This window comes from Marmota monax, unplaced genomic scaffold (assembly GCF_021218885.2).
Source record: "Marmota monax isolate L192 unplaced genomic scaffold, Marmota_monax_Labrador192_F-V1.1 WCK01_AAM20220418_F8-fsc00011, whole genome shotgun sequence".
Lineage (NCBI taxonomy): Eukaryota > Metazoa > Chordata > Mammalia > Rodentia > Sciuridae > Marmota > Marmota monax.
Window position 1 is genome coordinate 24,584,224 of NW_026693082.1, and position 12,108 is coordinate 24,596,331.

The window sequence follows — 12,108 nt, forward strand, 5'->3', positions numbered from 1 at the left end:
GCACATATTTGGTAAAACAAGTAAACCACAGGTTATTTGAAAAATGTGTTTGTGAAAATTGGAACTTGACTACTACAAAACACATTTATCTTTCCAGTAATACAAATTATCCAAGCACGTGTAGATGCCGATGGTATAACAGTTCCTAAGTTTTCAGATAACTAGTTAAAAGTAGAGATCATTTCAGTGGAAATTAATAAGGTGGCGGCCGCTAAATTTAAATGTAAGATGGCTTTTTCTCATATGATTTTTTCTTCACTTTCTATCAATCGTTAAACATTTGTAAATGTGTTACATACTACTTATTATCTTTGAACTGTCCTAATTTGATGTACATTGAAATGAAAGGTCCGGATAAAATACCCAAGATGTCTGTTATCAAATGTTCAACATGGAGCTGGGGTTATGGCTCAGAGGCAGAGTGCTCACCTAGCCCATGCAAGGCCCTGGGTTCAATTCTCAGCACCACATTTAAAAAATAAATAAATAAAATAAAGATATTGTGTCCAACTACAACTAAACAATAAATATTTTAAAACATGTTCAAAGTGATTCAGGCTTCAACAAGCCAATACATAAATGGCTACTTACTGATCTGTTCTTGAAAAACACTGGTCTACACATATTGGAGATGTTTCACTTACCTCCTCTTTTGTATACCCTGAAAAATTCTTTTTGGCAATAATACTATTATTGTTATAAGCGACTTCATATAGAATGCAATAATCTTTCAATTAAATTTTGTTGCTGATAGTAAGGGTGAAGACACAGAACCATAGGCAGTAACTACTTTGAACTAATTGTTTAGTACCTCCAGGTCTTTTCATCTGTAAGACTATTTCCCCAAAATGGGGTTCTAGCCAAGTGCAGCAGTACCCTTCTATCATGAATCCCTGCTATTTGGGAGCCTTCGGCAAGAGGATCAGAAGTCTTAGGTCAGCCTACGCAACTTAGTAAGACCTTGTCTCAAAATTAAAAAAAATAAAAAATAAAACAAAATAAAGTGAGGTCCTAAAATGGTCTATACCAGAGTCCTCAGGGTGCTTTATAAGCAAAAAACAGCACTTGATATTAATAGTCAATGCTTGCTTTTCAAGCAGGGAAAAGAAGAACATAAAAGAGAGTAATGGCACAACTTCATGGCTTTTTAAAATTTTTGCCATTAAAAATCAAGCAGTGGGGCTGAGGATGTGGCTCAAGTGGTAGTGCGCTCGCCTGGCATGCGCGGGGCACTGGGTTTGATCCTCAGCACCACATAAAAATAAAATAAAGATGTGGTGTCCACTGAAAACTAAAAAATAAATATTAAAAAAATTCTCTCTCTCTCTCTCTCTCTCTCTCTCTCTCTAAGAAAAATCAAGCAGTTCATTAAAAATAAAAATCAATGCCTGCCTTACACATGTGAGGCACTGGGTTCAATCCTCAGCACTACATAAAAATAAAATTGTGTCCATCTACAATTAAAAAACAATAAAAATCACACTTTTTATAATAACTGTTTCATACACTGAGCCTTGAGAATGACAAAGTTGCTTAATATAACATAGAACAATAGTAATAAACAAACCAGACTGTTGTTATGGTCACTAAGAAATGGAAATAATTAATGGGCACCTTAACTTTGTTAGGTGACAATTACATTTCTCCAAATTATTCTAGAATAAAGCACTTTCCCCTGACCTATAAAGCCATTCTTTAAAACCACAGAACTTAATAAATATACTGTCAGGTGGCAAAATTATTTTTACCGTAATATTTCATCTTTATCACACTGAATCTTTGTGGTAAACAATAGTTAAGATGAAATTTCATAAGTAGCCATGTTGACATATTTGATACTGTTGACTGAAAAGAAAATGACTGTTTAATATTTTTGGCCAAGTTACTATTGAAGTAACTATGAAGGACAATTATATTCTAAAATGATAATTTACACTTTCAAATAACTTAAGATTTTTTAATGAAAATTATTTGCTGTCTTCCATTTTTCATTCATATAGTATTTTACATGTGCAAGACTTTCAAACAATAAGTTTACTTATAATTCAATACAAGTCTAGAAGACAAATCAGTAGTCTCATTTTATGATGAAAAACAAGAACCTAAAGGTCAAGTGAATTTATTGATGGCTTCATACACCAAAAGCTGAATTTCACTCTAATACAAAGTTGTTAATCTTCACTATTAAACGAATTTTTATTGTATTTGCATCTCCATTATAACCTGTAAAGCCTGTTTATCCCTATGTTTTTAGGTTTAATATGTAAGTAGTATATTCACATTTAATGGGAGGAGGGGGTCTCAAAAGTTTAACTTTGAATATGCTAAAATATCCAGGATGGCCATATTCTCATAGAATAAAACATCTGGGATTTTGAAAGCTTCTCCTACGATTCTAAAAATATGAATAGACAAAATACTGCAGATTTAAATTTTTACCAGCAGAGAAAACGAATATTAATGCATAATCTTTTGAAGAAATTTTTAATCCAATAATTGAGACTTTTTTTGCTGGTTCTCTTTAGTTATAGCTGACAGTAGAATCCATTTTGACATAATTATATAAGCATGGAAGACTTTTTTTTTTAAAGGGTAGAAAGAGTGTGTCTTTTATAGAAGGATATAACAAATGTATTTAAAGACTTTAAAGTTTCTTATTCTCACCAACTGAAGTAATTTTCATTTTCTTTTAAAATGCTTAGAAAAATGTTCAATCATTCCATTATTGACTCAATTACTAAATAATCAATATGGGGTATCACAGAGTATCTTAAACCTGGTTATCGTTTTTAAGCCATTTGGGGAATAGAAACTTTCAGGTAACAGTTAAAGGATCTTCAGAACAGCACCACATAATATTACAGACCTAGTATGAGTTACTCAGACCCACATAAACCCTTCTGTATTAGTAAAGACAGAAAGGCCTATTATATCTTTGTCTGAAATTCTTTAAATCTAAAGAATAAAGTTTAATGGCTTCTCCAAATTTTTACCTTCATGAACTTGAATGTGTCAGTCCTCTGATCCAATCTGGAACTACTTACTGGATCAATTCATTATAGAGCACAGTGACAATTTCCTATGATGTATTTAATCAGAAAAGCAGTTTGCATGTATTCCCTCATTTAATCTTCACAGTGCTGAGGTATAAATGACTATTATCCCCATTTGACAGATGAGAACAATCTAACTGTGTTAAACTACTTCTGGTAACAGTTTGTAATGGTGGCTGTGGGAGGGGGTTTAATGGCTGAGCTCTATTCCTTACCATTATGTGTGTATTGCTATGCATCGTAGTAAATGGCTGAAACAAGAGTTATTGATATTTTTTAATATTTATTTATTTTAGTTGTAGTTGGACACAATATCTTTATTTTAATTATTTTATATGTGGGGCTGAGGATCAAACCCAGGGCCTCGCACGTGCTAGGCAAGCACTCTACCGCTGAGCCACCACCCAGCCCAAGAGTTATTGATCTTATTTATTTATTGTTAATCATAAATTTAACATCAATTAAAACTGTGGCTCTGTCATTATTTTATTATTTAATCATAATTAGCTATATTCAAAATTATCTGTGATAGTGTCTTATCAGAGAAAAACACTGGTATTGGCATTAGATATATTTCAAAAAGCAGTATAACACTTTTCATACCTCATCACTGAATTATGAAATTAAATCAGTCTAAAGATGTTATCAGTTCTCTCTTGGTAATGACTAAAATACTTGTTTCTGGTAATTGCTGTACTTAAATTAAAAATACTTCACATACTGCACTTGCCTAGCATGTGCGAAGCCCTGGTTCAATCCCCTGGCTCTGCAAACAACAATACCAAAAAGAGAACCTCACTAATCCTGTAATGAAAACAGTGGCATAGTCCTTATTTTTAGAAAACTTTAAAGAAGTTTAAAAAGATGACACAAACTACATGTATAAAGACATGTATTGGTGTGAACACACTTTATATACAAAGATATGAAAAATTGTGCTTTATATGTGTAATAAGAATTGTAATGCATCCCACTGTCGTGTATTTAAAAAATAAAATCAATTAAATTTTAAAAAAAAATGACATCGGGGTAACTGATGTAACTCAGAGGTAGAATGCTCACCTAGCATGCATGTGGCCCTGGGTTCAATCCCCAGCACCGCAAACATTAATCAATAAGTTAACTGAAAAATTAATTAACTAATAAAAATTAATTCCTAATAAATTACTTTAAAAATGTTTCATGGTACAGCACTTGCTTAACAATGCATGAAACCCTGGGTTCAATCCCTATTACTACAAATTTTTAAAAAAGTTTCAAGTAAGGCAATACTACTAACAATCAGGAATTCTGTCAAAGAATATATATTGTCCTGACAAAACGTTTTGTTTCATAATCAGAATTAAGAACACTAGAATGTTATACAAAGCTATGTTTTTAGATTCTAGTTCCTATATCCTTAAGAGTGAAATGCTATATTTTGATTTATGTTTCCTTTCAGACATTATTATGTTATCTTTTCCAGAGCAAGAATATTTCCCAAATTAGTACTATGAGTACAATGCTCAAGATTAAACTACAACCAACCTTAAACACTGTATTCCAGCTTAGATCTCCCCAGCTACAGCTTTCCCAGTGTGGTGTGTCTACTGTACCTTTACAATTGGGAGAGGACTGGGCTCAATGCTACAGTACCTTCACAGGACAGGCCATGGGAGGTAACTCCAGAAAGACTTTCTCTGCATACGTTACAGAAGGTGGGGCGGGCATGGGAGCAGGCGTACCAGTTATGCATCCCTGAGAAATGTTCCACGTTAAACTGGGCCACCTAGAAATGAGACATTTGAACAGATTTGCCAAATAAGAGAACAAGACTGCAGACACTGGACTACTTGGAAATGTACATACTGTAGTTCTGATCAAAATTTCAAATCTGTCACTTTTAACACTAAAGCACATTGCTTTAAGTTAAAAAAAAATCTGGCTTAAACAAGTTGCACAGCATAGCTTTAGCTCTTTAGTTAACATTCATGCTCTAAAAACACAAAATATCAGGGATGTGCTATTTTACCTCATAAGACTCTCTGGTTTGTACAGACTTCAGTGAACTGATCCAATCCTCCATCTCTTTTCTGTTCTCGGCACATAGCATTAGCCTTCTGAATGGAGTAATTATCTGAAAGGGATAATTCAATCTAATGATTGATAATAATCAACAAGAGGGATTATTGCAAAACCCAAATCTTAAGAGGCAATTCCATTTCTAAACTCAGTCTTTATTTCCATGATAAAGAAAATAAATCCCTGTAACACAGATGAGTTTTGTTCCCTGTGTATGACACAATGTGCCCCAGGACAAGACAATTCTCAGCAATCTTTTCTTGTCTTTGATCCTGCTGTTACATACTTATCAGACTTTTTTAGCACTTTTCTAAAGGCTATAAAATAAGCAATGAATTCTTATTTCTTATTTCACAGACTATATCTTAAAAACTGACTTTAAATATACTCCAAAGTAATTCAGAGTAAGTTTAGAACTAATAGATAGATGTTTTTCAATATGGAAAATATTTTTTAAATTAAAAATTGAAAAAATGTAATATTAAATGATTTCATCATTGATTCACTATGGTATCCAAAAAATTTTTGTTAACATTTAACAGAGTTTATATATCATTTCTACAGCCTGTTTGGATATCATTTATATGAGATATTTTTCCTGCCCATTGTGTAGAAATCCACTGTATTACTTTTTTGTCAGAGCAGAAAGGAAGAATTGGTATAAAAATCCATTAGTTGTCTTGAGGGAAAAAAATAAGTGACTTTCATCATCTTTTATGTCACTAAAAATAAAAGGCAATATTAATTGGCTGAGAATCTGATTCAAGTAGAATGAAAACTTCAAGCTGTTACATCATCAAAATGCTTCAAAGGAAGATTCTGAAATGATTGGGGGAAAAACCCTATTTGCACATGAATACAACATTATGGTTGCAATCTTAAAGCTACTAAATCCTAAGCATTTATTGCAAAGAAGGGACCACTTATGTACTTGCAGAAGAAGCAAAACACTGGAAACTATTTCTGAATAATATATTACAGATTTATTTGCATAGCAAATATGAAATTCTCCAGGTATAAATCTTTTGATTGAGTATTAAATCTAAAAGCAATACTGTATTATAGAACAGACTCCACAAGTAATAAAAAAAACATTATCTGAAAAGAAAAAAAAAAGGAATACTTCCCACAAGGAGGACACTAGTGAACCTAAATCATTATTACTGATTTTAGAAAACAAGCCTGTGATTCCAAACAATAGAGAGATCAACCCAATCTTAGCCACTCACCAGTCACTGTCTTCTCCTGTGTCACTGGCTTAAGCTACACTCTGCTTCCATAAGCCACAGAGTCTTTACTAGATCTGACAGGCACTCATATTTAAATACAGCCATCCAAGTCACATGGCACAAGGGCATCAACCACTCAGCTCTGGGTTTTTGTTAATTGCATATGAAATCGAAGAGAGCCTCACTTTTGCATTTTCTTCTGTTTTAAATGACCCTCTTTGGATAAAACTTATTAGCAGTTGGTCACTTCTCTTCCTGAATAAATAGTTAATGCAAAGAGCAATGCCTCCCTCATTACTTAGGAGCCAAATGGATGTGTTATTGCTTCAAAATGTTTTTCTAGGACAGCTCATCAAATGCAGCAGAGAGGTACCATTAAATCATAATATACTCTTGGCTCCAAAGGCCAGCACATTCCAGAAATCTCAGTTTCACTGACTTGCTGATGTTACCCAAATAAATATTATGTTGAGCATCTATTTATTCTTTTCTATTTGATTTATCTATAAAGATTCCTCTTTCATTATGATTTTACCGAGACAAGTATTATTCATACGAATAAAAATAAGCTTGCTATTTCATACTTTGATTTTGTTCTTTGTTGAATTCTCAGTAAAGAGACTGATGATGGTCGATTTTATCTATCTTTAATGCCTTTACATTAAAAGTGTTTAAAAGTCATCATGAATGCAACAAAAATGGGAGAATGAAGGATAGAGAATAGCATCTAATATTTCTTGGGGTTTTCGGAATCATACAAAAGCCTCAATTCTAAATTACAGAAAAACAATATAACATAGTTACACATGTACCTTATCCACTAATGAAGTTAAATGCATACATTAGCAATTTCTCCTAATAAAAACTTGTTTTAAAATTAACAATAGTGAGAAAGTAAAGATCACTAGCATATTTTTAATCAAAAGTTAAATTTATCAGAGGCTAAAAGAAATGGAAGTTATTTTGATGTTTGAACCTTATGATTAGTCACGATTAATATTTTACTGATTGTTAAGTCTGTAAGAAAAAAATCCTTCATAAGTCAATGCAAAGATGCCTGGCTTTGTAAGTACAGTGTCCAAAACACCTCTGGCTATCTGAACACAAGCCTCGCTCATCTAGAGAAACTTATGCAATTTCCCAAATTGGCCTTTTCCCTCCTAAGCCATCCCTGAGTAGGACTTTGGTGCTGAGTCCCCTCCTCATGACCTTTGTAGGAAAGAATCTGACATTCACAGTTGCTGACTGACAGACATACTCAACTGAACTCTGGCCATAAACAACTGAACTCCATTACACTACAGCAGTCTCTCATTCAAATTCTTATTAGGAAACAATTTGGGGAAGAGCAAATTCTGAAGATTCCTTGGTCCTTACTCTGAGAATATATCCGAAAATATATCTGAAAAAAATCTGCCTCTTTATTATTATGACATGAGTGGGGTGGAAAGATGAAAAGCTCAGATGAGTTTCTACACCAATATTGGGGGAGGGGAGGCTGATTCCCCAGGGAAAATGGAACCTTTTGGAGGCCAAGTCCAGGAAGTTTCTGAAACCAGAGGATTTGTTACCTTTCTTGAAGGATCTGAAGCTTACCGATGGTAAACTCCCTAGTCCCTGTCCATATCTAAACCCTCCTCTTACCTTCTTTTTCTATCATGCCAACAAATAATTTTTTTCAGGCACCTCTGAACTTACTTCAGTAGTTAATTTTTTTTTCAAACTATGTGTGTGCATGTGAATGCACACACACACCCCTCATTTCCTGGAATAAGCATTATTCAGACAAATAAGGGTCACCAACCATTCAGCTTTGGATCTTTGTTAATTGCACCTGAAATCTGTTCATGCATCCCAGCCTTTACTAAGCATCTGCTGAATGCCAGAGCTACAGGAAAACCATACTGGCTTTGCCTTAAGAATCTAAGGGGGCTGGGGATATGGCTCAAGAGGTAGTGCACTCGCCTGGCATGCGTGCGGCCTGGGTTCTATCCTCAGCACCACATACAAACAAAGATGTTGTGTCCGGCGAAAACTAAGAAATAAATATTTAAAAAATTCTCTCTCTCTCTGTCTTTAAAAAAAAAAGAATCTATAAGGGAGACAAGAAGCAGACCAAGAATTTACTTGTCTGGAAAACTGCCATATAAGACTAAGGTACAAAGAAGGGACATCCAACTCAGTTTCCTAATTCTAATGTCCAGGCTCCACATACCATGTACTCAGAACATCTGAGAACTCAGCCACAAATACTGTTGTTTTTTTTTTTTTAATCTACAGATGATTCCAAAGTGTAGCCAAGTTCAAGACCCAGTGTCAAATGATAATTTATTGCTACTCACAGCAATGTCAGAATTCAAAAAATAAAATGTTTCTAAAGAGAAGTCAATTTGAGAGAATTATCAGTCTAATAACAAAAGCAGAGTGATTCAGTGCCTAACTCTAGAGTCAAACTGACCTAGACCAAATCCCACCCTCATCCTTTGGTACCTACGCGATTGTGGACACATTTCCTAGGCTCTCTGAGCCTCAGTCTCTCCTCTGCTAAGGGGGGACAGAGCAATAATTCACAGCACTGTGAAGAGTGTTAATTTATAAGCCAGGTAAAGCAGTTAGCACAGTATGAAAGCTGGGTCAAAGCTTAGCCAGTATTAGCATCACAATTTTTCTTGGCCGTGACAGAAACTGCACATACATTTACACATTTCTTCTTTCATATATATACTTCTTATATAAAGTTGTGATCCAAGATGAAAGCATAATGAGCTAAAGTAAAAAACGGAGACAATTTGCCAAAAAAACAGTTAGTGACCAGGAAACTGCAAACAGAGGGATAATGATAATGACCTCCTGACTTCCTTCTTAAAAGATATTAGAAGAATATCAACCAACAAATTAGGAAACACAAATGACTCTCCCTAACTGGAAAGTTTCAGAGTCCCTGTACAGCTCTTGAAAGAATTCAGTGTGCCATTTCTTGTAGGCATGGTGCCTAAACTCTTCAAGATAGGGGGCTGTTTGTTTTAACTCAGATTTTTTGGTTGTGCAATGAAGGAAATTCTATAACTTTCTCTGGTTATTTTAAATGCCCAACAAGTTTTTCTATCAGGAGATTCTTATTTCTAACCTAAAGTTCTTTCTAACAAACCAATCACTTCTACCCCACTGCAGGACTCCCTGAGTCTTTAGTAAAAAGTCCTGAACTGCCCTCACTGAAGTAAAAATTCGTATGTAGTAAGAAGCCTTTATGGGAAAGTAGGATAAACAGGAAATATAATTGTGCTCTAGCAATTTGTATTACCTATGTTTATTAAAATTTAGGGTTCTAATTTGACTTTTATTATAAAAAGTATGAGTCTTTTTCATACTAACTTTGCTATTCCTTAAGTTGCCAACCGCTCAGTCTTAATCTACCTCTCCCATCTTTCCTTATAAAATCTATAGCCAACTCTTTAATTATGTATGTTGCTTTTTTCTCATTCTTTTTTTTTATGGAGTGAAATAATTCACTTTGACAACTTAAATGTGCCAAGCTGCAATGTAATCATGCATCTTAAGTGACTATTTGGGGAGCAGAGATACTCCCATACTTCAAAGAGTTAGCCGGGAACCTCTCCCACCCAAGAGCACAGATCTGCAACTGCACAAGCACACCCAAATCAAAACACTCCCAACAAAGCTCCAAACTGGACTTGCAAAACCCAAATCTTGGTTTTGGGGGAGGTGAGGATAATGTTGGATGTATTTTGGCAAAGTTACTCAGGGGATTCTGATGCACACTCCTGTTTATCAACCATAAAGGGTAATGTAAGTGTTTAACTACACTGTATATACAACGGAAGTATAATGTCACAACAAATGCATTTCTGGCACCATAACCAAAGAAAGCACCACAGATACTTTCAACAGATAGTATAATTTAAATGAATAGAAAAACAATTTTTTTTTTACTAAAAAGAGACTTTATCACGCTGTTGTAATACCATACATGTTCATTTTATAGATGCAAACTCTGTGGAATCTGCACTGAGTGCTCAAGAAGAAAGAAAGTGATAGTTCCATGAAGCCCTGGAATGCAAATTTTGCAATGACTAAGATGAGACAAAATAACTCATGTAATAGACTAATGATAAAACTGAAGTCATCCAGTAATTCACATACATACAAGGACTTCATTATTAATCTGAGCTGAAACTTACAAAGAAATTCTACTATGCAGACAGAATGCTAGGCAAACAGGATCCTTAATGGCATGGTCTGGTAGCTGGACTAATGTTTTTCCCATTCCTTTTACAAGATCTAAAAGTCTTCTGAAATGACTACATAGAATGTTTAGATTTGTACATAAACACACATACCCACCTTCCACTGAGAGTCAACTATGACTGTTAAAAGTCACCCTATGCTTTGGTTTTGGGCTGCCCATCCTTTTCACTGTTCAGCAACTTTGGCTGAATGACAACTTATTGACCTCAGGGGGCAACTGTGCATGTCAACTAGGAGGATCCAAACTTCAAAATGCCTGTCTAGGGACTCAAACTAATGAGGGAGGCAGTTGTCAGGAATATAAGGACAGTATACCAATGTTCTTGCCTATCAAAGCTATGTATTTGCTGAACATAACATTTACTTCAAAAATCAAATTACAAATCAAGTGTTACTTATATAAGTTGGCATAAATCATTGAGAAAATGAACTCCTTGCTCACTTGTGACAGGTTCTACAAAAGAGTCAAATATTCAAAAATATTTTCTGATGGAAAATTTGTGTAAGTACATAACACAATTTTTCTGAGAAATCAGTTAATGACAGAAAAGGAAGAGGAACTCTGGACAATAGGAGAACATCTCTGCCAAGAGAATGCCTTTCTCCTTTTCTGCAGGAATACTGGACCACTAACTTAGGACAAAAAGGCCATGCTCATTGATCCTTCCATTATCTCTATAAATTAAGAATGAGTTAATTTCATTACAACATATTGATGAGGAAAAAAAAACATAAACACTAAGTGACCTGTCTACAGTTTGTTAATACATTTCTTATATGATAAGTTAACAAAAACGTAATAGCATTGTTACAGAAAAGAAAAAAAAATATCATCCCTTCCCTGTAGTACACTGAGCTGCAACACTGCACTCAATTCAGTCAATCTTTCTCTTTCCCAGCTCACATGTACCTAAGCAGTATTTGAGAAGAGAGTGGGAAACAGAAAGAGTCAAAGCCTGGCCACTGTATTTTTTTAGGAATGCCTACTAAAGAATAAGGGATGAAGTGCAGTGATGTGAAAGATTTACTATCAAACACTGCAGATAAAATAGGGAAAAGAGAAAACAGGTAAAGCAAGAGTGACAAAATTTAGATAATACCAAGATCTGGGCAATGGGACTGTGGGGTCCATTACAGAGTTATCCTGAGTTTGTATATGCTTTAAATTTGTCCTAATTTTTTAAAAAAGGACCTACACATTTGAACCCATATTTTTTTTTTCTTTTTAACTTTCTGGGGTGCTGGGAATCAAACCCAAGGCCTCATGCATGCCAGAAAAGCACTCTACCACTGAGCCACATTCCCAACCTTTGACCTGTACATTTGAGAACCCTACCCAAGCAGGTGAGAGGCCTAGGTGTCCTAGTTTCCTTCTGCACAAGGACCAGTAAAGGGTTCAGCTCTTGGCACGGAACTCAGGTGGTTGAACACATCCACCAGGACCCAAGTCTCTGACCTCCCATCTCCCTCTCCCACATCCAACTCAAATTAGATAAATA

At 34.8% G+C, this 12,108-nt stretch overlaps 1 protein-coding gene across 6 annotated transcripts in view; it reads right to left on the bottom strand.

Annotated features, from left to right (window-relative positions):
- Positions 1 to 12,108, bottom strand: part of Dgkh (diacylglycerol kinase eta) — a 192,869-nt gene that overhangs the window by 73,428 nt on the left and 107,333 nt on the right. For 5 of the 6 annotated variants that reach the window (XR_009227786.1, XR_009227787.1, XM_046454142.2 and 2 more), the window contains exons 5-6: positions 5,065 to 5,169; positions 4,689 to 4,821 (exon numbers count right to left, since the gene is read on the bottom strand). Coding sequence is in view for 4 of the 6 variants with exons in the window: in XM_046454142.2 (XP_046310098.1) it covers positions 4,689 to 4,821; positions 5,065 to 5,169 (238 nt within the window). In the remaining 2 variants the exon portion in view is untranslated. Of the gene's footprint in view, positions 1 to 4,688; positions 4,822 to 5,064; positions 5,170 to 6,343; positions 8,343 to 12,108 lie in introns of those variants that run through there. The other variant, XM_046454143.2, reaches the window with a different exon arrangement.